At 42.8% G+C, this 27,642-nt stretch overlaps 1 protein-coding gene across 3 annotated transcripts; it reads left to right on the plus strand.

The window, feature by feature from the left end:
* Positions 1-200: 200 nt before the first annotated feature.
* On the plus strand, positions 201-27,630 carry cpeb4b (cytoplasmic polyadenylation element binding protein 4b). 3 transcript variants are annotated; one of them, XM_079283418.1, is made up of 11 exons: positions 201-598; positions 1,408-2,647; positions 10,818-10,908; positions 15,959-16,009; positions 18,957-18,980; positions 20,014-20,184; positions 20,431-20,520; positions 20,920-21,038; positions 21,143-21,257; positions 21,831-22,012; positions 23,092-27,630. In XM_079283418.1, the coding sequence occupies exons 2-11, from the start codon at positions 1,454-1,456 to the stop codon at positions 23,317-23,319; spliced, it is 2,265 nt and encodes a 754-aa protein (XP_079139544.1). In that variant the 5' UTR covers positions 201-598; positions 1,408-1,453; the 3' UTR covers positions 23,320-27,630. The 3 variants fall into 3 exon arrangements, with proteins under 3 accessions (XP_079139544.1, XP_079139545.1, XP_079139546.1); XM_079283419.1 differs by lacking the exon at positions 18,957-18,980; XM_079283420.1 differs by lacking the exons at positions 15,959-16,009; positions 18,957-18,980.
* Positions 27,631-27,642: the final 12 nt, after the last annotated feature.

Below are 27,642 nucleotides of genomic sequence, written 5' to 3' on the forward strand. Positions count from 1 at the left end.
CATGGCCTTTTAATGTTGTAGAAACTAGGCGAGGCTGCCGCTCGTCCGGCCAATCAGATACCGAGGTGTGGTCCTCGGAAGGCGTGGTCACGGGGGAAAGGGTGGCGCTAGAAGCGGAAGTGTGTCTCGGCTGATTTCTCGCTGACAGTCGCTGTCATTCGGCCACGGTCGGTTTCAAGAGAGAGAGAGAGAGAGAGACAGAGAGACAGCCAAAGGAAGCACACAAGGAATCGGGCTGGCTCTGTAGGAAAAAGACAGTTAACGAGAAAATATCCCGAAATTCAAGCAAACAATGAAACCGATCGAATAAGGCTTGTTAAAGAACCGCGGCCGATTATATTTCAGTCATTGCCACGTGAACAAAGCTCGTTGATTACACAGATTAGAGGCAGCAGAGATAGAGAGCTGTGTCATTGAGCAGGCAGGACACGTCAGGAGAAAAAAAAAAGCTGACCGACTGCACTGTACGAGTCAGCTATCACATCTGAAAATATTTGCCCGTCGCACTCTTTTATTTTTCAAGGACACCACTTTGCTTTCGAACCGAGGAAAGGATCTCGACAAAGACATCGCCGAGGTCGAAGGTGGTGATCAGAAGGTGAAAAGACATTTTGTTCTCCCGTATTCAGCCTGTCCGGCTAGCTAGCACCTAGCCTGTTAGCAAGCTAGCTAACGTTAGCAACGGATGGAAATTAGCTGGCTAGCTTAACATGTCGAGTTTATTTAAACCGCTCGGCTGCTACTTGACGTGTGTAAATGCAATAACGCATGATAACGTGTGACATTATTAATTGTGTGACTTGTATCTGGTACATTTTGAGGTTGGACTCCACGGACTGGTGACAGCTGTCAAACAAGGTCGAGTGTTTTTTTTCCTCTGACCGTAAAGACGGTTTATTGTTAATATTATCACCATTCATTTTTATTGTGCACAGCGGTGATTACGTGATTGTTTGTCAGTTGGTTTGTGCTGAGAAAAACGTCTGTACATGGAGATTGTGTGTCGGCTCGACACAGCAGCGTTGCAGCTAGATATATTGTAGGCTGCCAGCAGCTCAGCTGAAGACTTAACGTTACAAGCTGGCAACGTCACGGGGTTATAATTAGCTAAAGATTTAACGTTAACCGGTTGGCTTTTTAAAAAACTGCTCAGAGTAATAATAAGGGTAACAGATTGTTCAGTACAATAATTGGCTCATTCATGACAGTGGTGTATGATTATCATATGTCTAGAAATTCTCTGAGGGAGTAAAACAGACCTAATAGAAAGAAAAAATGTCTTTAATGTCACAATAAATTGTCTATGGCCGTCACCCAGTTGTTTGTAAATCCCTTGATGTGTAGTGGAATGAGAGAGGCCGACTGCTAACTCAGTGCATGCCATCCTGTGTGCTCTTCTCTCAATAGGACAAACGATCACGGGATAGCTTTTGTGTGTGGGGGGAGAAAACAAATGGGGGATTACGGGTTTGGAGTCCTAGTTCAAAACAACACTGGAAACAAGTCTGCATTCCCGGTTCGAATCCACCCGCATCTGCAGCCCCCACACCACCACCAAAATGTGTCGCAGAACCCTGCTGCTTTCATAAACAGCACCACAGCCGCAGGGAATGGCACCACGGGAGGCTCTCCGTGGCTCTTTCCTGCCTCAGCCACCCATAGCAGCGTGCAAGACGAAATCCTGGGGGGCCCAGAGAAGCCCAAAGCACAGCAGCAACAGGAAATGCAAGAAACGCAAGAAAAGCAGCAGCAGCAGTTGTCCCCTGGGAGTCACCAGGAGGGCGGGGGTGGTGGTGGGATCATTTCAGAACTGGAAAAAGCCCGGTCAGATGAAGCCAAGACGGACAACGGCACGTCTGAAGGAAGTAACGGAAAGGAGAAGCAGTTGCGTCTCGAGTCTCCTGTCTTGACGGGCTTTGATTACCAGGAGACGTCTGGTCTTGGGGGAACTGGCCCCGTCCAGTCCAGTACAACCTCGTCATCGCTCACTGGCTTCAACAACTGGTCAGCTGCTATCCCGCCGGCGCCGTCAACCATCATCAATGAGGATGTCAGCTTCTTCAACCCGGCTTCTGCCAACAACGGGCCCCTGCTGTTCCAGAACTTCTCACACCACGTCAGCCCCGGGTTTGGCGGGAACTTCTCTCCCCAGATTGGACCAGCGGCGGCCTTGTCGCAGCACCACCCGGCTCCCCCGCCACACCCTCACTTCCAACACCCCCACAACCAACACCAGCAGCATCGGCGCTCCCCGGCCTCTCCACACCCTCCACCGCCCTTTCCGCACAGGAATCCGGCGTTCAGCCAGTTGCCGCATTTGTCCAACAGCCTGAACAAGCCCCCGTCCCCTTGGGGTCCGGCCAGTTACCAGAGCCCCTCTCCCTCCCCCGGCTCCTCTACCTCCTGGAGTCCTGGAGGAGGCTATGGGAGTGGTAGTGGCGGCTGGGGAGGTTCTCAGGGCAGAGACTATCGCCGAGGGCTGAACGGTGGGATGACCCCCATCAACTCCATCTCTCCTCTGAAGAAGACCTTTCCCAACAACCATGTGGCGTCCCAGAAGTACCCTCGAAACAGTCCCGCAGGCTTCAACCCCAAGTCCTGGATGGATGATGGAGTCAGCCGCAGTGATAACATCTTCCCCTTTCAGGTCAGTTTTCCTGCGATAGTCTCATTGTATGATTCAGCAATAATTCTGCCATACATTTAACCTAAGCATGTGTGTGTGTTCATGCTTTTGTGTGTGTGCTACATGAATGATTTAAATGTCAATGTGTAATTTATGTTAGCTGTTGATTTTAGTACAGTTTTTTGTTTCTATTTTTAGACATGGGGGGTGGATATGAATTTACACGATGCATTTGTTACCGTGTTAGCTTAGAAATCACTCGGTGGGCTCTGCACTTCCACAGCTGTATGTCTCTGATGACTAATGTGGCTCTGTCACTGCAGTGGTGTGTGCCACGTATACAAGCTGGGGGGTTGGAGTGAGGAGTGGGGGAGGCATCGCGGATATAGAGAAAAAGATGGGGAGAGGGAGGTAAAAAAAATGGGGAAAGCAGGCCGGCTGCGAAGAGAACAGTCGCAGCAATGGAGGACCAAGAATGACTGAGATGTAAAGAATAATCTAGATCCACCAGTGAACAAGAAGACATCATCGTGGGATTTATTTTACTCCGGCCTAAAGCAAAAAAAAAACATCCCACAATACTGGCCCGGGCATAATGGCCAATGATTTTTCAGGATTGCCAATTATTAATCACCCAGATCGTGGCTGCCATAGCCTAGCAACTCGTTTTCAAAATGCCAGCCTATGCATAGTGTAATCCTGATAGCCGGGTCCACTCACAATGAAGACGGGCTTGAATAATCGTACAATCGCATGGAGAAAACGAGACGATAGGATTGATGGAAACGGGTAAAGAGAGCATGGAGGTAAATTAATTTTATTGATCCAGCTCATGATTGATTGAGGAGGCGGGGGTGAAGAGAGGAAGGTTGCATCAGCGCCAGCTTGGCCAAGTGACCCGATGAAAGGCTTCTTTAAGCCGTTAAGTTTACGCCATAATCTGTTTTCATTCAGACATTTTAGGTATTAACTCTAAAATCTTACAATCAAATTAACTAATTTCTAGATTACAAAAAAAGCGATGATTGCTTTCATTGAATGAAGATGTAAGTTGACACTTAACCTTTAAACTGTTGGACTTGTAATTGAAAGGATTGAGGTGATATTAAAGATATTTTGAGAGGCGATGGACGAGTTCTCTGTCTCACAGCAGAGATATTTGCTGCAACAACAAGCATTGTTTCTCTCTGGGACGGGCTCGTAAAATAATATTTGAAGCATGTCAAATTGGGTCCATATTTCATGCGTTTATTTTTCTAAACCATAGACTGATGGTATCGTTCCACCCCCTGTAATATAATTGGAAAATGTGTCATTTTGGTGTAAGCAAATGGATAATGTTGCATCATTGAAGTTGTCACGATAGAAACTGCTGTTCAATTATTTCACAGGCAACCAAGTGTCAAGTCATTCGCCAGAAGCCACCTCAGTGTAGTTTAGTCTTTAGGATCTGAATAAAATAAGCCCATTTCATTGCATTTGCTGATTGGAATAGCCAAACGTGTACCCAAAATGGTTCTTGTCGGGGCTTGTCAAGATCATGAACTGTTTAGAGGACTGATGACACGTAGCCTTACACAAGGCACCCCCGGGTTTGGTAATGAAATACTGTAGCTCCTAAACAGACTCTATGAGGAACTGTTGTCACACTGTTTCACAGTAAGTCCTCTCCAACTGTCTCCATTTTAGCACCGACACAACAGATGAACGATGAGTCGCTTTTACTTTACAAGTCCCATTTGTTTTTCAGCCTGTGTACAATCGGAGTGAGTTCACCATAGTGTAGGTGTCTTTGTACACTGTGGGATCAGATGTTATTATAACTGCATTGCTCTACACAGACCATGAAGATCACACATTAAAACGGCAGTTTGTCGCGGCGGAGGTATGTTACAACAGCTATCTGCTAAAGCAAAAGAAAAAAATCCCTCTCCCTGTGTCCACTTTTACAGAGTGTGGCATTTTCTTGTTGCCTTTCGGCCTCGGCATTAATTTGTGTCTGTATGAGGAAATGTGTAGATGCAATTTGTGAGCAAGGCCATATGCCATATTTCATCCAAAGTGTTGTACAGCACCGTGGCACACACGGAGAGAAAATGTTCCAGTGCTGTGGCTGCAGCAGGCAGGGCCTCTGCTGTATTAGAGCAGCTTTAGTATTTGGGATGGGCTCCAGACCAGGCACACTGCTGCTAACTGCTAATACACTGGTCAGCTAGTAACTAGCCTCAGGCCTGAAATTACTGCGTTTTTAAATGCCAGGCAAGCCGTCCTTGCTTTGCTTTTTGGTCTCTCTTGCTTTTCTATCCATCATCCGTCCGTCCTTCAATCCATCAGCCATTCCTGCTTATCCTTGAGGATCGCAGGGGTGGGGTGGGGGGGGGCTGAATCCTATCCAAGCTGACATTGGGCAGGAGTCCGGGTACACTCTGGACAGGTCACCACTCAATCAAAGAGACATGCTCATATTCACAACGTCAGGCAATTTTAGAGTCTCCAATTAACCGAACCTCTTTGGATTGTCGGAGGAAAGCGGAGAAAATCCACGTGGCGCTTCCCTCTTTCCTCGCTCCCTAATTCCTCACCTGTGAAATTCAAGGTCAGAGGATCTCTGCTGTGTCAGGTGTACTGGGCTCATTCCGACTGGTAGTTTTGGCCTGGGACCAGATCAAGACCTGCAGCGCCTGAAGGCGAGTAAGCCAGGACAGGATATTGTCTCGGTAAGCTACCAGGGTAACTGCTGGTTACAGCCGCCTCCTCACTGTTTGTGCAGCTTAGATACACTGCAGCCATATACCGTGCTGTTATATGAAGGCTCAGCATTATAAACTACCTCTTCGGGCCTGCAGTGGAAGCATTTATAGACATGCATGCAAGTTCTCTTGCATGCATGTCTATAAATACATTCTCAGAGCCATCGAGCTGTAGAGGTTTCCGCCATTACCTCTGGTCTTTTTACGACTTTGGTGTTAAATGAGAGAAATGTTTTTTAGACTAATGAGCGGCCTGAGCTGTGCTGGCGAGCACCTAACTCTGCTGCTCATACAGCCTCATTGTGCCCTCCTCACACCCAAGACAGACGCTCTGAAAAAGAAGAAAGAGAGCTTGTGTCTGCGTGTGTGTGTGTGTGAGCGCGAGCGTGCGCGTGTGCCCATGAGTGCACAAGCCCTAATTAGTCCCTGGCCTCTGTCTTCTGCACATGTGTCTTAACAAAGGAAGACGACAAAGCAGAGTCGGTGCAAAAGTGTCATATTGTATTTAGCGCAGCCCTGTAGCTTATAGCGTGCAATAAAGTAGAGTCTGTGCAAAGCCTGCGGGAACCCTTACCTCTGTCACCCCGTTGCAACCCAGATACACTCTCACGCCATTCAGCCAGCACTGGGTGATAGTTTGTTTTTGACAGTTCGGGGTATTTAATGTCACAGCGGGCCTTTTGAAATACTTTGACCAGGAAGAAACCTAATCGCGAGCATCGAAAGCACAGCCTGCTTCCCTTTCCTGCCCTCCTTTCTTCTCTTGACATTGCCTTACCTCACTACTCACTTTCTCTCTCTCTCTCTCGCTCTCTCTCTCTGTCATCCCCTTTCTTTCATCTGCCGTTTCCCCTTCCAGTCTTTGCTTTTGGCTTCCTCTCTCTCCCTGTTGTCTCGGGGATGTGATTAGATGGAAAAACATCAGCCTTCCTATAAATGAATGTGAGGTTAATGTGGAACATCGTATGCCTTTTGAAAACTTAAAAATCATAATGCATCATAATGCACCTATATATTCGTATGTCCTTTTACTTTTTCCACTCCCCCACCCTCCCTCAACTCCCATGTTTCATTAACAGGCAGGCGACATGGAAGGTTAATGTTGGAGTTAATCACCCACAGTTGCTGTTTTTAATCATTCTTAACTTCCCTGTGTGTCATCAGAATCTGTTGGAGGTTGCCCCCTCTCTGTTTTGTGGTGCTTAAGAGTAAAACCTGTCTAGAGTTGACTGATAGGCTATCTGATCCATTTTGTCATTTGAACCATTTTTCACTTTATAGTTACAAATGCAGCTTTAAAATGTTTTCATTACGTGAGTTTTTATGTAGGTTTTGTACAGATTGCCCAATACTGTAATCTATCCTTAATGTGTGCGACAGCTGTTGGATGTGACGAGGGGCATGTGATGCAGGAAACAAGCCGGGCCACAGTTCTGGCTGGTCTGGGTACAAATTGTGAAGCGGATTGTCCGTCCATTTCCACATTGAATCAACAAAACAAAAAAAGATTTCCCGATTGATCGCTGAATCGTTCAGAACAAAGTAAAAATGGTCACCACAATTTCCTAGAGCCCATGTTCGTGTCATCCAATTGTCTTGTCGGACCAGCAGTTGAGAACCCCCAAGACCATTCGGTTTAAAATGATACGAGAACAAAGAACTTCACCAAGTCACGCTGGGATCCATCAAATGTTCGGCGTTTTTGCTTGAAAAGGCCTTAGATGATAAATCGATTATCAAAACATTTGCTCAACCAACCGATTAATCGACCAAAGGTTGCAGCTCTGGCATTCTTCTGAATTCAGGTAGCATTGGCTAAATGGTATTTTCCCAAATGATCACAGTACTATTTTGTCAGTTTCAGATGAGCTGTTTATATGAGAACACATATTTGCAAGATTTGTTGATCCATATCCACTTTCAGGGCTTAGTAGATGCACTTTGATTTACCGTGTAATGCAAATCGATCCACCACGCAGGTTTTTATTGACAGCCACTGTAAAAAAGGGGCGTGTCTCGCCGTATTAATCCATTTAGCTTTAACTAGATTGGTTCGTGGCTATTATGTGTTCTGCTCACCCACGTATACTGGGCTACATTTCACTGTTCTTTGCTAATAACAAACTATGTACTGCCATATCCTATACATCTACATCCATGGATTAGCTTTCATAGACGCATATAATGTGATCTGCACTTTAAATTCTGTCTTGCAGCTAATCTGTTTGTGTGACTGTGTGTATTTGTGCTTGCCGTGCAATCTGTCTGGGATGAGTACTTTGCTGGACAGTTGTTGAGAGAGGGAGAGACGAATGCATGAATGATTAATCACCCTCTGCACCTGTCCAGGCTAATGCTTAGCAACTGCCAAGCACCAGCCGGGCCTCATGTCCGCTCACTGCGTCCATCTCGGCCACAAAATGAATTCCTATCTTCCAGAAACAATCTAATAGGATTACCTCGCAGTGCTATGTCAGTGAGCTGGTACTGTAAAGAATAATGACACCCAATGGAAGCATTCAATTTTGTGAAGCTGTTAAAACACTAAAGCAGGAAGTTGTCGTTGTGCATCACAGAAAGACCAGAACCTCTGGAAAGGATCCCACAAATATGGCACTTTGCTGCGCCACCTATCTGTGTTTGTCTTGGGTAATGTGTTTACGCGCTTGCCTCAGCTATATACTCACTAGTGGTGTGTACTTGCCACAGTAACCTCTCGTTTCTGCTTCCCTTGTCTTTTGAATGTTTGGTTTATTTAACCTTAAGCAATACCCTAAGTTCACATAAGATACTGAGGCGGATATGAGAAAATAGTGGACCTAGTCTGACCTATATCCCTGTGTTGATATTTGTTTTGAGGGAGAGTGTGCACTGGGTGTTCTTCCTACCATGTCATCTCTGTGTTTCGTATGTTCCCTCAGTCAGTGTGGGTAATCGGCACCAGCCAAAAATGCTGGTAAAACTTTTGGCTACAGCTTGGGGGAGTTTTTGGCCATTTCATCAGCCAGTGTGTGCCAGGCATCCAACCACGCTCTCAGATCAGATAGTGAAAGCAGCCATTCGATTTTAGGAGCCACTACCCAGACGGTAGATGAGAAAAATGAGCGGCCTGCCGGCCCCGAGCGTCGGTCATGTGGTTCACTGACGCAGGGCTGTTTTTCTGAACCCGTTAGCATTTGACCCCCGTGGAGTTCGTGGTGTAACAAAGTTATGAGGCTTTCTCCTCAAGGTGGTTTTGCTCTCGGATCGTTCTCCTCAGACATTGGTCTGATGTCTGTAGCGAAGGTGTTACCTGGTCGCTGTACAAACGAGTTCATAACGGAGAGGTTGTGCTTGGATACATTTGTCGGACAGACAACGTGGTGAATGAAGAGTGATTGACTATATAGATGGGTTACCTGCAGGTTGACAGACAGGTTGGGTAATTGTTGTTGTGCAAGGCTTGTCTATTATCAGTCATGAGGGCAGAGCTGATGAAACAGCGATGAGGGCCGAGGATGTTGTGGTTTTCTTTTGACGTCTTTATAGGCCACTATTGATAAACAGGCTTTCATGCAACGTTAAGCTTTATTCACACTTTTTAATGTTAACGTATTCTTTTTAACATCAGCTCATAGTTGTCTGTTTTCACTCGCTGTTAGCTTGAGACGGATGTGATTTCAAGTTGGCCGGCCAAACAATAGAGCTCAATCAGACCTTAAAATAAACTGTTGCTACACCTGCTTATTATTCTCAACGGGAGAACAATGGTGGCTGTTCTGGAAATATTGAATTTTTCTTAAACTATGCACCAAATTATTATTATTTTTTTAAATAGCAATGCGTTTTCAGATTGCAGCATTATTATTAACACTTTACTCTTCACATGTTTTGTGAGTTTCAAGAGGCCGTGATGCGTTCTTCTAAAACCTCACAGGTCCATGATTTGTCTGACAGCATCGATCATTTCTTGCGGACGTTTCCCAGACTTATATCTTGTGGCACAAACTGACTTCAAAACATGTATTGTGGCCTTGCTATTTTAAAAGCATACATCTTTAAGTCCAACAGGCTCTCCTCCTCCCTGTCCCTGTGTTAAATATTTTACTTTCGTGATAATTTGCTCTTTGTTTGTGTCCCAAATACCGCATATACATCAGTGTTTTCATGAAATGCTAACGCCCGGCTCAGAGTATTGTTTTGACGGTACCTCTGCAAATGTTTGAATAATGGTTTCTACAATTAATATTATTTCAGTGTTTCATTGTTTTTTTCACAGCTGTACTTTAGAATAACAGATATGATGCAGAAAGGGAAAAAAAGTGTTTCTGTCGTGACCAGACAGTAAAGAAAAACACAATCGTGACTAAACATTTTAGTCACGATGCGCAGCTTATTGAACAACAACTTGTACCCAGAAGAGTCATTGGCTCTGTGCAGTGTGTGATCTCTGACGCATAAATGAGGAATAGAAATCTTTTTTTAAGGTATTTCTGCTTTTAAGGTAGCATTGAAGAACGGCTGGAAAAATGAGGAAGAGACAGAGGAAGAAATGAGACAATCGATCACACGATGTTATGGGGACATTTAGCACCAACTATAAATGTAAACGAGGAGGGTATGAATTTAGTTCTGTGGTCCTCGGCGCCAGTGTCTACCTGAATTGTGGTTGTTTTGTACAGAAGGAAGCCAAAATAGTTTATCAGAATTTAACAAGTTGTCAAAAGCTGCATATTTTGTGGTGAGGTGGAGTCAAAAAACGTCTCATCAGCATGGCACTGGTGTGTGTGTGTGTGTGTGTGGGGCTCATGTTGTGTACACATATTACAGTTGTGTGTGCTTACACATATTTCTGTGTGCATACAAACATTTCCAGTATGGTTGGTATGCCAAGGATGGCCTTGTTTGTGGGTGACGAAGCTGTCGCTCAACAATTCCTCCGCTCCTGCTTCGTTCTGCTGATGTTTGCACTGTTGACGTCCATTATGCTGCCGAGGTGAATGAGTACGTTTATAGCTCACTTAAGTTTTCAAGTAACGGCAGTTAAACGCACAATAACTATGTGAAGAGGGGAATTAAAAAAAAGATACAATACAAACCCACTATACAATAACACAAAGACTAAATGAATGCTGACGACACAAAGAAAGGAGTGTCTCCTAATAAACCTTGTGTACCTCAAGTAGACATGGGCATACCGGTTTGCGGTCTTGAAAATCAGCATTGGGGAATATTCAAGCAGAAAAAGGCATTTTTAATAAGGTTTATCCAACTTGTTTTTATCCCAGATTTTACATCAGTTGGCTGAATATATTAGTGAGTCACTTGAGATTCCACTCGTGTGAAACTCGGGCTCACTCCTAAGTTGTTGTGTTCGTCACTCCCGCTATTTATGCCAATGCCAGCAGTGCCAGAATCTTAAAATGAATATCTGAATTAAATTGTGTTTCTCCTCTCTTTAGGAACGCACCCGGTCATTCGACAGCTTCAACATGAACACGCTGGAGAGCTCCCTCATCGACATCATGAGGGCTGAGCAGGACACCCTGAAAGGTACAGACGTCAACCAGGAACATTAAACATGAAGCAGACTACCACTAGCAATGCTGCAGTTCTCATTTTACACTCTGTTAACAGCAGAGAGACGTAGTGCATAGAAGCTAACATATCATGATATGTTGTGGACAAAACAACATTGTTTGGATTTCATTCACTGATGATCCATTTACAATATGTAACTTGTCTAAAGACATACGAGAGTTTTACTCTAACGGTGTATCATTAGCAACGTGTGGTGCACATATGCCATGGTCATGTGTCAACTCATTTAAAATATACAATTGAAAGCTCCAAAATGATGATTAAGCCTCCAAAGATATTGTCAATAGATTAGAGTACGGGGTCAGATCACTCAATATTAATGAATGCACACAGACGGATTCACAAAAATTCAGCGGACACAAAATAGTCGTCATTTTATATTCAACTGGATTGAAGGTTACAGCCACACTGTTGAAGGAAAGGCCGTCGTCAGTCAAACAATGTGGAGCTACGCGACCGTTGGCCAACGTTCTCTAGCGCCGGTGAGACGGCGGCAGACGAGTGGCACAGCAGTGAGAAGCCCGGGAAAGCGCGAACACACTTCGCTCAACTGTCATCTTACTAATAAACTGATGAAGGCAGATGAACTCTCTGTTCATGTTTTACTGTCACTGGTTGAGCGACGTCGGGGGAGTCTCAAAATGTCCACACAGTTCAGTTCACACATGACAAGCCGTTTGTAAACGGAGGTTTATATAAATACAGTTTCTATATAAATGTAACGACTTTAAATTTAAGTCCTTTTAAATCCATATATTTTGTGGAATTTTATTACATTAATTTAAAGCAAGAAATGTGTGTGTACATCCGAAATACATTTGTGAATCTATTTATTTATTTTTGTTCACATTTATATAAAATGTTCATATTTTTCATCAAACATATGTGAAGATAAAAACAAATGTGTAATGATTTAAATACATCGGCCAAACATTCGGTAGGATGGTTTCACTTCAAGCTAGAGCTGATAACCGCTCACACACACTTATTCACAATTTAATTCATCAATTCTTAACACAAAAGTTTCACTTCCTCCACAGATCACATATCTAGACCGAGTGTTGTCTTTTAGTGGTGTGATCAACAATAGAAAGGGAGGTCAACTCACACCCCTGTCTTCCTTTTCTCTCCTTCCCACACTGAATTTAAGTTTTCTCACTTTCTTGATCAAATACAATGCAACGAGTCTGACCTCTTTTTCTCATGCATTTTGAGAAGGCGCCGCAGAGAGACTCCCGGGCCGATGGAAGCTTCGGCTTTGTACTTAAGACGGGATTTGTGAGCGAGATGGAAAGACTCTCACTGATCTCAACTGAAGTTGTTGGCTATCGTTAGTTTCTAATGATCACAGCTGCAAAGCCTCCCATTTTGAAGGATGATAAAAAATGAATTCATAACACAAAGACGCACAGTTGTTTCTATCCAAAAGGTCTGGCATCGAGTAGATGCAGATGCATGTTGCCGTTACCTGTAGTGTGAGGTTCGGTGGTTGTTTATCCATGAACAACACGTCAAATCAGAATGATATATTTTCCTCATATTGCCAGTAACAAAAGTGTGAAAAGGAAACATTTGTTTTCTATTGTTATTGTTTTAGAGATGTGGGGATTCAACTTTGGGATTGTTTTGGAGGCTGTTTGTTTAGCTATTGCACTGTATTACCTTACACTGAGATGTGTTAGTTATTTACAGGAACACATCTTTATTGATATGAATTAGGTTGACAAAATAACAAAAATAGGTACATCTTATTAAAACTAGTAGGTTCATAAACTGAATATATATTCTATAAATTACAAAGTAGGCGCTAACACCTGTAATTGGCTGAAAAAGAGAATCATCTATTGGAAATTGGACTCTTAACTATTTTGGATTATTGATTAATGGAGACAAGGGGATGTCTGTTGTTGGCTGAATGGTGTGAGGCAACGTTGGCCAGTGGTAACCCAGAAATGGGTTATTGAATACGGCAGGTCGACGGTGTTTATTGTTTTAGAGCAGTTATTGCCAGAAACTTGTTCTGGACCCAAAGGTAGGTTGCCAAATACACTTGCAGACTTTCTTTTATAATCTTTTAATTTAGCGTTCATATTTTCTGTATACCTTGCCACATGAGGGAGCCTGAATGCAGCCTGCTTATAACATTGGAGCTAAAATGGAGGACTAAGGCACATTCTGTTTGTCAAAGAATGAGAGGAAGAGAATGAGGGAGCCCGTTCACGTTGCTGAGAGGGAGCAGCTCATAAGACTCCTTCTGGTAATGACCGATTGAAAGGAAACACCTTTTTTTTTTTTTTCAACCTTTAGTGGCATTTAAGGGATTTGGGTGTGGAGTTTAAGTTGTTAGCCACATTTCTTAAGTTGTTTATCAAACATAAGACCAATGACTACTGTACATGTATTTGTTTCACTTCAGTGACGTCGAATGGGCCGAGCAACAAACTGATTGTACTGTATCTAAAGATCAAAAATCCAGCAACAGGATTTCCTTTTCTAGTTTGCATTTACAGTTTGCTGCGTTGAACTGTTGAACATTTTAAATGTTATTGTGCAGAAAATGAAAACAGTAAGTGCATTACTCCTCGTGCCTGTTCTAATCATATTTATTGCATATAATCCCATTTAATGTTCTTCAAAGAAAGTAAAACAAACACACACCAGTTTCACGACCAGAAGAACAAGATGAGTGAACACTGATGAGCTCCAGACACGTCACTATCACCTTGTATTTATTTCAGCCTCTCACCCACTGGGCTCAGCCACATCCAGCTGTGATCTAATGTACTGCTGTCAAACCTTAGTAAATCTTCTCTCAGTGTTGACGGTGGAGGCCTGGAAGGTTACCTCATTATAGCCGTGCTCTGGTGTCTTAGCTCCAGCCATGCTGGCACAGATTCCTGCCACTAGATTAGATCTTGGCAACGACGAGTGTTCTTCTAAATTGAAAACCCACATGCTTCTGCTTCATTAGGAGTTGAACCATGAAGGGTTTTTAAATGATGAGGTATTGTTGACCTGACTTCCTGTAACAGTTTATTGTGATTGCTTTGTCCATTTGTGTCGCAGCTCTGTTTCTTTGTTTAGGAAAGACAGACTTGTTTGTTTGTTTTTATATTTGTTTTATAGCAAATTAATCCTCCATCTTGATAATTAATTTTATGCTTTGTCCAAGATACTGTATCGCAACATTTTACCCTCTTAATGCCCTCAGCGCCCCATTCTTTACTGCTTTCACATGATGCATCACGACATATCTCACCCCATACTCCTTATTGTTTTTTGTCTTGTAGCCTTTGGCCTGCTACATGTTTATTCCTCCTTTTCATAATTGTAGTCCGCGCTTGTACACTGCTGTGCCAAGCGTAGCAGTGGCTTTAGTGACTCCTTCCCTTTCTCCTTTCAGCAAAGTAAAAAAGAGACATAATTACAGCGCATTTTCTTTAGCACGGACTCTTCTCCAGATTAAATGCCCCTTGCATCCTCCTGCTCTCCGTCACACGCATACAAGCATGCACGCACTCGAGTATAATCATCTCAGATCGCATGCATTACACAAGCACACTTAGATGCAGAAATCTCTCATTCCAGCAGAACATATTAAACAAAGTGAACGCGATGAAGCACGGGAGGAGGCGAGACAAAATGTCTACAGTAGAAGTGGCTTTGAATCGTTTCCAACATTGTCCTGACGAACAGAAAGGATCCCTCTGTTCAGCCAACACACACACACACACACACACACACACACACACACACAGACCACCGTGTTGTGTGTGCTTGCACGCATGTGTTTAAACTGTTACTGCACTGTACACCGGGGATGTGGTGTGCTTGCTTACGTGTCGGCGCACTTGCTCCTCAGAGACGATTAAAGGCTCTTAAACGCCCAATATGACGGGTTGTGCTCAGATGGACTTTGATTTCGGGCGGTGCACCAATCGGCACACATATTACTGAGCTACATTACAGAGAGAGAGAGAAACTGTTAATGTGCCACGCAGTCCAGAGGCATTGAGCTTGTCTGCGTGATCTGGTTTTGGTTTGCACTTGTATTTTGGAGTTTGATTAAACTGAGCGTTTGGTAGAAAGAGTGAGTTGTGTTTTGATGCTCATAATGTCATGACTATGATGAATGTATGGAAAGCCGTAGTGTAGTGCTTGAGCCACGGGTGGTCTGTCCTGGTTTCTGTGGTCTAGTTCTAGTTGTTTGCACCACATCTACTGTGGGACTCAATAAGCGAGGTGTGGGGGAGGGGCCAGCAGCTTTCCATGTGGCATCGGAATGCACCAATCACAGGGTGCTTCGTACCCGTACAACAATGGCTGTACTATTTCAGCTCTTTCATCCCATTATCCCTCTGCAGCAAGCGGGCCTTGCATAACTTTGAAGCTTGTTTGGCATCATAACATGTATTTGTGTGGGTATATGCGCGCCCGCGTGTGTGTGTGTGTCTGTATGCCTGTGTGTGTGTGTGTGTGCGCGCGCCTGGCAAATGGCTCAATGTGAAATGTATGATAGAGGAAGGCGAGCGCAAGGCACAAACAGGGAAATGGAGGTCGATTAGCGGGAGAGAGATGGTCGATGTCACACAGGTGACACCGAGGAATACGTCCTACATTGTGTGCAGAACTGTTCAAATGTTGCCCGTCAGCGAATTAAATCTGTTCACATGCAGCAATAATCAACATCATTATGTTCACAGGCTTTTTACCAAATTACTAACTGCTTAACTGATAGTGGTGCAATGTTTCCTCAGATAGCGTCTATATTTTTTGCCATTGTCTGATCTGTGCTTCATCATCGACGTGTTTCTGTTAAATCTCAAAATTGGCTTTAAATAATGTGATATTATTCGGAGGCTATACATTCATCAAAATAGAAACTTCTGTACGTTTTACTGAAACGTACGTTGTTTAGAATAATAGCATCAGACGTCTGCAGGGTGTGTTCAGGCCTCATCCTGTTAGGTTCATTATGTGTGTTCTGTGTCTCCCTGTGCAGGTCGTCTGGGATTCCCTCATCCAGGAGGAGACAACCCTTTACCCCTCAATGGTACGCATGGCAACATACTCAGGTTTCCAAGGGCCCACCAGGGATTCGAATATAAATCATGAGGATTTTGTGCGACAAATGTCTTAATATCTTTTAAAAATGCATTTGATTAAATGTCATTTTACAAGATGATCACGTTTAACATAGTGTTTGAATCTAGCTCTCGTTAATCATCATTAATCTGACAATATGCACCCACCCGGCAGGTTAAATACAAAGTAAAGAAGTGACCTTTCACCTAGTTATGAACTGCTGTCGGGTCTTTTCCTTTGACTGGTGATACTGCTTTGTCACTCGGATACATAGCGGCATAATTCCCTCTCTAATATCTATTTTATATTGCTGTGAAAACAATTCCTCCTACATTTGAACACATGATAATGTTATAATATAACTTAGCTCTTTACAAATTGTTCTGAATGTCCGTATGTTGGCTGTTGGCACCGTCACTAGCTCTCCTGCTGCTGATTTCAACACTATTTGTTGTTCACAGTGTAGCGTCATCGGGGATCGGGACTAGAGAGCATCACTGCTGATCTATTGATCGCATATTCTTACTGAATATCAGTCGATAATGATGTGCAGTAAAACCCTATGATGGTTCAACTGTGTAATTAATCCGCGGTTCACGTGAGAGGGGTTCCGCACAGATCAACGTTCAACTGCGGTCCGTTTCACAACTGTTGCCTATTGTGCATTGTTTGGTTTTGGCTCTATACTGTTGTCAACATGGAAGCCGGCTCAAAATCATTCACATTCTGAAGCTAAATGATGCACTTCAATGTGTTTCTGCAAACATTTGAGGCGAGAAATAGGCAATGCAGTAACAGAATCCAGTTTGACAATTTGATCGGATCTCACTAACTTCATGAGCAGTGATTGATTTTATGTTCTACCTTACCGGATGCAAACTAGCGGCGTTGCCCCTGATTTTAGGGTTGTTTGATGCAAAATATGAGGCTCTTTTGTAGATAAAAATAAGAACAAACACTCTTAATTATTTTTTCCTTCATCCCCGTGTTTCTGAAAGACGCAATGAGGAGAAAAAGTTCATTTGATTTCCAGATATGGTCCAGAAGTAAAGAGTGCCTTTAAACTGTATATAAATAACTCTTTGCCTCTTTCGAATGGTTGAATACAATCTGGACAATTCCTTTGACGTTTCCACAACTGCAGTTTAATATTTAGTGACCTCTCCTTTGCCCTCGCACACTCTCATTCCATTCATTATTATGTAATTGTGTTGTTGTAGCTTTCGCCTTCTGGTCTTGGACCAGGATTTAAAACACGAGAGGCCAGTCCTTCCTCCACAAGATCGCTGGGTCACGTGGTCGGGTCACGTGGTCGGGGTCACGTGGTCAGGTCACATGGTCAGGAGCTGTCATCAAGCTCTGAGACAGATGGTGCCAGCGGATAGGCAGGATTCAGAGGCTACACACCAGTTCTCTCTCGCTGTGTGTGTGTGTGTGTGTGTGTCTGTCTGTCATAAGCGTACACAGATTGCATTCCTCATTCTCATTTTCTCTCTCTCACACAAACGCACACATGCACACATGCACCTTTTTATAGCACTCTGCTCTCTTCTCTTTCAATCTGCTCTTCTGCCCTCTCTCTTTCTAGCTCTCTTTGACCCCCCAGAGTTAATGTCCATCTGGGTTGGAAAGTCCACGGAGGGATTATTGCTTGTGTGTTCTGGCCGCTCCTTCATCCTGTCCATGTCCTTACACTTTTAGACGGGTCGATGCTTCAATCTCTCCAGTGTCACCAAAGAATCATTGTGTTCCTGTGAGCGTATTAAATCCAATGAGTAAAAAGAGCATCTTCTTGACTACACGTATGAAAGTGAACTGCATTGTGGGCGGATGGACCTGTAAAATCAGCCGAAGTCAGTGTTACCTTTGTTTTGTTTTTATATTTATATCTTGCCATGGTCACATAAGTTCAACCATTGTCAGCTGGGGCGACAGAGGCAGATAGCCACGCACGCACATAGCATCGGTGCCTTCCTGGGCTGCTATTGTGTTTGAATCAATGACGGTTGCGACAGTAACCGATTGTTGATGCATTTTGCTAAAAAGTCTGACGCGTGACTGTAGGAGGGTAAATCACATATTGTGAAATGGCTGAAACACTTGACGGTAACTAACCCATAGTTAGCCACACTAGTGCTTCCTCTGCACTCGTATCAGCAACAGACTCTATGTAGTGGAGACGATAGGCCTTGTCCTGTGTTGTATTGTTTCCTTTCACCTGCAGATGGAAATGAGCTAAAAGCTAAATCTGGTAAAACCCATATTGTTCGTTTTTTGAGATCAATGTTATTTTGTATTTGTTTCCTGGTGAACTAAACTCTTACTTTCTCATCACTGTCCCTTATTCGCTGTGGTGTCCCTCAACGTTCAGTCCTTGGACAATTTCTTCTTCTTTCCCTTCAATTATTCTTGGTCATAATTAGAAGGCAGGAAATCTCCCTCCACTGTTACGCAAGCCTCTGTTCTAATTTACTTGTTTTGTGTTACTTTTCCTTTGTTATAGGACTTATATAATCTTTGTTACTGTTGTCCTGATCTTTCCTTTGTCTTCTTTGGATTGTATTTGTTCTCTCATTGATGAGGAAACTTTAGTTTGAAAGAACTGCATAAAAAGCCAAGTGTCCACATGTCCATTCTGTGTCAGTATACACTGGGAGAACATCATGGTGTTGACCTGATCAAGCTGCTCTCAGTACCTTTCTTCCCTGAAGTGTTTGTCTACAGACCTTGGACTTGGACTTTAACTTTATAGTCTAGCGTCAATTAAGTGGCATGGTGACTGTTCCACAGGCTGATTATCATTCACAGCTGAAGGCAGGCAGACAATGGAAGCGCCCGGCACTTTTATTGGTACAGTGTATTATGCATCTTTTACAATCACCCTCTTCTTTGATTTGTCCTTATTCCACATGCAGCCAGGAATTATAGCAGGAGACGAGGTAAAATATATTCATGGGTGTGTTATGTCCGGCATAAATCAACTCTCTAGGTCTCAATATGTTGACTGAAGCTGCCGTTATGATTTAATTGGTCGTAGGGCGTTGGTTGTTAGATGTATTTTTTTGAATGACTCTGCGCTTTGTATCAGTGCGGTGAAGTGACACGTGTGTCTGCATGCTTGTTGTACGTGTCGAACGCTCTCATAAGCTTGTGAAATGATCTTATGCATCTTTCATCGTTGAGTTTGCGGTTCTCTCATTACGCGAGACTCTGCTTGCTTTTCTTCTTTTTTTTGTTTTTACTCATTTTCGCACACATTTTGCAATATTGTTAAGTCAGACAATAGTTGTTGTCCCATTTAGCTGGAAGGTAATGAAGAACACAGAAATTCTAATATCTGCTGTACACACTGCAGCAGAAGCAAAGACACATGGCAGGACACACCCACACATACTTTAAGCTGAGGCTAACTCTGTTGTATAAAGCAGCTGAGCTCAGCTTGTATAGGAGCAGGAATAGGCCGGTGAGGACTTAGTCTCTACCACACATACCCAAACATTGTGAAACTAGACTGGCTCACTGAGGAAGCTACTGTGTTTGTTACAGAGAAGCTGCATGCACGTTCACTCCTTCATATACATAGCAACTAATTATGTGACATTTTTGTTAATTTCTTACTTTTTGTTTGTTGTTCCGCCCAGTTATCTCCATGCCTCCAACACCTGCAACATCTCACTCTCACCAGAGGGTGTAAAAGGCCCCCAGGGCCCAATAAAAGTGAAATATGTCATCCTCCATCCATAGAAACGTGTGCATGCTATTAACTTGGCTGAAGTATGTGGTAACTGATGTTGGATCAAAACTATAATACATATTTAGCTTCTTAGCCTTCCACCCAGCACCAGGTGGACTATTCACTGCAGTAAAAAGTGAATGAAAGGTTTCATGTACAGTTCTCATGACATAATGTTGTGACCATGAAAACATCGACGCCTCCTGAACCTTTACACCAACTCTTCCTCTCTCTCTCAGGACACTCCTCTCTCTTCCCGATGGAGGATGGATTCCCTGATGACGAGCGTGGTGATCAGGGCCTTGCAGGCCTGGGCTCTCCACACTGCTTTCCTCACCAGAACGGAGAGCGCGTCGAACGTTACTCACGCAAGGTCTTTGTGGGAGGACTGCCCCCGGACATCGATGAAGGTAGAGTAGTTGCATTAAGATCAAAGGTATTTCATATTTTAGTTATGATTGAAACTTAAGAGATGGGGAATTTGAGGCCAAATTATACCACAAGACGTCATTGGAAAGTTACACCTGCAGCACAAGCGTCTCACTGTCCATTAAGGATAGCGTGTGATGCAGCACTTTCACTGTAAATCTTCAGCTTTTTCTTTATTTTATTTTTAAGCTGCCAACAAGTCATGCATTCTGTCTGCTTGATTTCAGATGAGATAACCGCCAGTTTCCGGCGTTTTGGACACCTGTTTGTGGACTGGCCTCACAAAGCGGAGAGCAAATCCTATTTTCCACCCAAAGGTTTGTTCATTTATTTGTTCCGTGCCGTTTTTCTTCTCACAATTGTTTCATGTTTTGTGAGAGTACTGTATCAGTACTACTTCCTGAACCAATGTATTACTACAAGAGATATGTTTCAGGTATTGCTTCTGTGTCAGACAAATACAGAGATGTATCTGTGTACTACCACTATTCATGTGTGTGCAGTCTGGTTTTGTCTTCAGGCTATTGTCTGATGCGTTTTGTAACCATGTGTGGACTGTTTGTCCGTTTCGCTGTCTGTTTGCGAAAGCTTATGCCTTCGGGCTATGAATGCAGAATGTTGTGTTCACAGTGACGGTTGCGCTAAATTCCAGCGTGACTCTTTGTCGGTACAGCTTGTCCCCAGCAGCCTGAATAACCCTGCTGTGTTTTGTGCAGGCTACGCCTTCCTGCTGTTCCAGGATGAGAGCTCAGTGCAGGCTTTGATTGACGCCTGCATCGAAGAGGACAGCAAGCTGTACCTCTGTGTGTCCAGCCCCACCATCAAAGACAAGCCGGTCAGTAGGAACACACACATCTGCTCAAATGTTATGTCGAACTCAGTAAAAACTTGCGGTTACGACCAGCTTGTGCTGAAACCTGTTTGCTTTGGGTGTGACAGGTCCAGATCCGCCCGTGGAACCTGAACGACAGCGACTTCGTGATGGATGGCTCTCAGCCTCTGGACCCGAGGAAAACCATCTTTGTGGGAGGAGTCCCGCGTCCGCTCCGTGCAGGTATCCTTCCGTTTTATAAGTCTTTCCACGAGGTGAATCAACAACGAATCAGCGTTTATGATGACAGCTTGTGTTTATAGTAAACATTAGACCTGCTAAGAGAGAGTCACTGTGCGCTGAGATCAGCTTTGACCTACACTGGTCCTGTCAGGAAGTACCCTCTGTGGCACACTGTGCTGTGAAGAATATGAAATCTCTTTTTATCCTGATGGCAATGTTACGTCCCTGTGGTGCATCAAATGTGCTATGACCCTGTGTAATTCTGGGTCTCAATTTACACGTGTAAAATATACACATTACAAATAAAACAGCCATTTCAATGTTTTAAGTAAAGCTGCCTTATTTCTTTCATCAAATTCTGCTGAATTTAAATCCATCTGTGTCGCTTTAAACTCTCAGATCACCAACCTTCATCAACATGTTGTGTTTGTGTTCATTGGCTACATTGAACATGAGTTCGTGTGTGCGTGTGCGCCAGAATGTTTATTTCATTCATGCCTTTTGCTTCTGTGCGTCACACTTGTTTTTGGGGATATTTTTGTTCAACGTGTCTGTTTTTTCCTCCCTTCGCAGTGGAGCTGGCCATGATCATGGACCGCCTGTACGGTGGGGTTTGCTACGCCGGCATCGACACAGACCCCGAGCTGAAGTACCCCAAGGGAGCAGGGCGGGTCGCCTTCTCTAATCAGCAGAGCTACATTGCTGCTATCAGTGCTCGCTTTGTACAGCTGCAGCATGGAGAAATCGATAAACGGGTGAGTGGAAAGAAAAGGGAGCTTAGTGTTTTTTGGTCTCTCCTCTCCAGCCCCCTTCATTCTTCATTTGTCTCCACCACATCTCACTTCCTGTTGTCGTTCCTTTTCTGAGTTGTGCTAGAAGAGAGAAAGACTCACTCGAGCTTGAAAGAAATGCAGCACCGTCTACATAATGCGTTTACTTATTAGTAGAGAATGTGTGGTGGGGAAGGACATTTAGCATTATAGTTGATTCACTTTAGAAGATCAGTGCAAGTAGCAATACTTGCACTGATCCAAGCTTCAAGAAGAGATTTCTCACACGAATTCAAATTGAATTCAACCAAAATGTCTGCCATGGAGTAAGAGCACAGGACAGTATAACAAACGGCTGCGGTTAGGTTTAGATGAAGTCGAACACAAACAATGTCTCTTCCCTTTTGATTTAGAGTGACCGCCAGTCACACGGGGACGTACATCGCCGCTGTGCATGGAGGCTTCATACACATAATGAAAATAGCTCTGCATGTGATTAACTCCTGATAATAATCTAAACAACTGTTCAAGACCCCGTGACATAGCAGTCGTATTGTAGTTCACCTCGTAGCCTGAAATCTCACCACATTCTCTGTGCGTGCATCAGAGTCGGGATAGATTGGTCTGGACTTGTGAGGTTTGCCGATCTATCGTCCGCATTAAAACAAAGTATGAAGGCAGTCACCAAATATACCATGAAGGCCCCTTCAGAGCGGCTCAAAGTCAGCAGTGAATAATAGAGACAAGTCTAGTGCTGCGTGACAGAACAAATATGACCGAGATGTCTTTTTTCGTTTGTATGGTCTATTCTCAGTTTTTGGTTAAATCTCTCGTAGTATTCTTTGGGGAGTCAGTCGTGGCCTGGTGATTCTCCTGAGGCAAATGAGGTTCAGGCTCTCGTCATGTCCTCTCCTGTAATGCTGCCCTCTAGTGTCTCCTCGTTATGATCTGATGCAGGGTTCAAGCCTTGAAATGTGTTTCAGCAAGTTTGCTGTGAAACATCTGGCATACAGACGGAGAAACACCATCACTGAATCCCAAATTGTTCCCGCCTCTGATTGCAGGTGGAAGTGAAGCCATACGTGCTGGATGACCAGCTGTGCGATGAGTGCCAGGGAACTCGCTGCGGCGGGAAGTTTGCGCCGTTCTTCTGCGCCAACGTCACCTGCCTGCAGTACTACTGCGAGTACTGCTGGGCGGCCATCCACTCGCGCGCCGGCCGAGAGTTTCACAAACCCCTGGTGAAGGAAGGAGGCGACCGGCCCCGTCACATCTCCTTCCGCTGGAACTGAGCGGACGACAAGAGAGGGGAGAGGCAGCAGGGGAGCAGGAGGGCAGGTAGTGCAGGAGTCGCAAATCATTGTACAAATAAATGCACTTTTCTGTTGCTGGTTCCTTTTCGTTCCAATTTCACTGAACCTTTTTTCCCTAATTTTTTGTTTTGTTTTGTTTTTAAGTTAATATATATCTATATTTTGAAGATAGAAAAGAAAAACTGGAATTATATCCAAATATTGTCCAGCAAAGGAAAAAAGATGTGTAACATAATTTTATTTATGAGTTTGATTTTTTTTTAAATATTTTATTAGTTCTCAAAAAAACCACACATATATAGGAACGCTTGAGGTTTGATGTGGTTTTGATGTGTTCAATTGGCCTTTTTTTTCTAAACAATGTATTTAAAATTTTAATTTTGATACAAGACGCCCCAAAACGATACAATTTGATTGACTTGTTTTGTAGCAGAGCTGTTTATTGTGTACCGAGGCTTTTTATTTCTGAGAGGTGTGATTACGTTCTCTATTGGTACAAGAGGCTCCACAACAAATGTGACTTGAAAAAGGTGTTGCTAAAGAAGAGTGCACTTATTTCCAATTCTGAAGAGTGCAGAGACACGAGACCCTTCGTAGTTAATAACCAAAGCGGAATCTTGGATTAACTCTGAAGAACAGAGAGGGCCCACTGCAGATTCTTTTCCCTCCCATACCAACATGTTTGAACCTTTCTTTTTATGATTTCCAACGTCATGCACATATTTTGATGTTACTTGAAAAATCGCAAACGAAATTTTGGCAACACATATTTGGGTTTTGATCTCTCCATTTTGACATGCAAAAACTAATACCTCAAACTCAGCTGCTAATGTGCCGAATACAGTTAAAAAGAGAGGAAGAAAAAACATTATTACCTGCTTGTGTTCTCCTTTCCTTAGAACTATAATCAAAGGGAAGTGATGCAACAGGCAGAGCGTGATGTGACCGGCACCGTTTTGTACTCGCTTGCTTCATCACCTCCTTATTTTTATATTCAAACCCAGGGTTGTGCTAGGGACAGGGCAGAGCATCGTACAGTGTATTAGGGGAATGTACGGCATAGGTCGGCTACAGGAGAGACGGACAGGCCTACCGGTAAAGAGATAAATCCAGCCCCATCTCCCACCTCCCCCCCTCCTCCCTCCTCATGTCTGCCTGCGGCCTCTGCTGCTAAGCTAGCAGCTAACAAAGGGGCGGGCCTCGTGGATCGAACCCTGCTTCCTGTGTCTGTTGGGTTTTGGATCCGGATCTTTCAGGACTGCAGTTATGGTAACTCCTAGAGCGAAGGCGGGGTCATTGCAGTTTCTACGGAGCCACCACCAAACAGGAAATGCCTGTCCTTTTGTTCGGTTTATTTTTTGTCTTTCTTTAAATGCTTTTGTGAAATTCTCCCCAGTCTTTAATGAAAACGTTCTACTTTGCGTCTGAGAGTCAGCTACATTTAATGAAAGAAGCAATTCAAGTCGGCAGCACACATTTGAGTCACGGACGGGTCCGCCCTTTATCCTGCTAAGCTAATCCAACTCAGCATCCAGTGTTTTTGAAGCATAAATGAAGATAGTCTCTGCAGTGTGCTCTACTACTCCACACTTGTGACCCACATGCAGTTTGCTCTTGATAACAGTCGCTTGTACCCCGTGGTTCTTTGGGAACCAAAGATGGCTGTGCAGTAGTGGGTCATACTGTAGCTCATTTCTTATTTAGGTCTTTTCTTCTGATTTTCCTTCTCATTTCTTTCAGGATGTTTTCTCATATATATATTTTTTAAGTTCTGTCACTTCTACCCAGTTTTGCTGAACTGTCAAGCCCAGCAAACCAAAGATTGGCCTTGAACATAATATATTTATATATGTATATTTGACAGTGCAGTCAAAACACATTAGAACACCACTGGAAAAACAACAGGGCTTGTAGACACACACACACACACGGCCTCATAGCTGATGGTGCACGCTGGTAGGCACAGTTCTTTTTATCTCAAATAGGTCTGCGGAAAGTTTAACATAAAGTGCACATTCACACAGCAAAAGTAAAACTAATCCTTACGTTTGTTTGACGTTTTAAGTCACTCAGTGGTAACCTACTAGCCGAGCATTTAAATGTGTCAGGGAGTTAGTGCAGAAACTTGATTACACACACTAGTGAGTAACGTATCCTCATGTCGCCGTCGTTGCACCAGTTTTGCACCCTGGACATTAGTTGTGTGGGTGTGGTGGTGGGTGAGCATTTTAGAAGTTAAAACACTTTGTGAAGAATTTGCTGTTAAATGAGATGAAAAAAAAATTATTTTATACATGGCCTGCTGATTTTTGGTACAGTGTTTTCTAGCTAAATTATTTTGTCATGCACATATAAACATTTATTATGCACTACTTTTCTAAATATTTTTTCTTTTTCCAACAGTCATTTTAGGCACATTTTTCACAAATGGGGAAACTCCTTTTTGCAATACCTCAATTTTTCACATTGTGAAAGGTAGCTTTTGTACTTTTGTTACTGAGAGATCTGCATATATGGAAATGTTCATTTTAAGAAAAAGAAAAAAAAGTTGGGTGATTTCAATATATATTATTTTCAATTATGCTTTTTATACATTTCAGTGCTGAGGAAACTTTACAACTAAGTGCGCAATTCTGTTGATGCGGCTTCAGATCTGCAGAGGAGAGACCAAAGTGCATCGCTCTCTTGGTCTTAGCTTTTCGTACACTAGATATTTCCAGTCAGTCTGGTCAATAACAGCATGGCGAGAATAGTAGAAAATACAAAAAAAACAGGTGTCATTTGAAATTGATGTTAATGTCTCTAAACATGGCTATACTAGTTGGGAAATGGTAACTTCTGTCTTGGTTTCCTCTCCATAGATGGAGTATAACTTATTATAAGGAGAATGCAAAATTTGGTTCATGCTTAACGCTGAATCTCGTATCACAAGAATGGATGTTTGGTGTTTAGATATTTTAATATTTAAAAAAAAAAGTATATATATATATATATTCTTGAACTTGCCAACTAGCACCTATTGTAATCCTTAGTATGCATGACAAAAAAAAAGAAGAGAAAATGACAAGTACATGAATTAGCTATTAAAATTAATTGTTGTGGTGTGCACCAAATGTTTCTCAACTATTAAGTTGTTAAGGACACCCCAAACCTGCTCTCACCCCCCCCCCCCCTCCCCCCTCTCCCCACGTGTTGATCTCCTCGCTTCCCCATTTGCAGACCTCTGCAGGATGCACATGACAGAGATATAAGACGAGAAAACAAGACAGAAACGTAACTTTTAATCGATTTGGCAGTGCAGGACTTTGAGCATCCTTTATACAAACTGTTTTAAAAGGCTTGAGAACTCATTCCCGCTGTCTGTCGAGGTGATCTAATATCGACCTATCTGGAGGAAGGGGAGCTTAAAGACTTGAATGTGGTAAATGTTGCAAGTTAACTTCAAGTTGTTATGTGCAATACTTCTTTTGAACCTTTTTCCAGATAAAGACTCTTTGCAATGTAATTCTTTAATGCCATTTTTAATTGCAGACATTTAATTAAAGAAGATGTTAATATGTTTTTCACAGTCATTTTCTACTGTTGTTGTAATCCTTTTCATGCTGGTGTTTGTAAAAAAGAAAAGAAATCAAACTATTTGTACTAATATAAATAATTGAAGTTATTTTTAAAACATTAAAGGTTTTGTGCTCATTTGCTTATTTTGTTTATTTTAAGCTACTGTGATTGATTGCATTGTAATTATTAGGTCAACGATGTATTTAGCTGTTTATTGGTATATTTTTAATTGGAATGTATAATTGATTTTTATAATTTTGATCAGATTTTTGTTATATTTTTGAGGTGAAGCTTTTAATATGTTAAAGTGTCTAGTTTTTACTAATTGCTATATTGTGCTCCACAATATATGGTTCACATTTTCTGAAGGAAAATAAATATTTAAATATTTGTCTGTTAATGATGTTACTTAATGGCAAGATTTCAATAGTTTTTAACTGTGTATGGGAAGGTTGTTGTATTTATTAATAGCATTTTTTTACTTAAGATATCACCTTAATTTTTATTGTCATTTCACTTTATAAGTTCCTATTTTTGTATTTTCCTTTCTAATTAAGTTATGTAATACGGATATGTCCATATTTCTAGGAGTTGGTCTGTAGAAGTGCTAGTGAAACGAAAAAGAAAAATCTAATGTTATTTAATTGTTTGCAGCCAACTATTTATAACAGTATGCATCATTTTTAAATATTTGTAATGTGAAATGTTGAATGAAATAAATCTTAACTGTGATGAAAATATGTG

Source organism: Melanostigma gelatinosum, assembly GCF_949748355.1.
Source record: "Melanostigma gelatinosum genome assembly, chromosome: 14".
NCBI lineage: Eukaryota > Metazoa > Chordata > Actinopteri > Perciformes > Zoarcidae > Melanostigma > Melanostigma gelatinosum.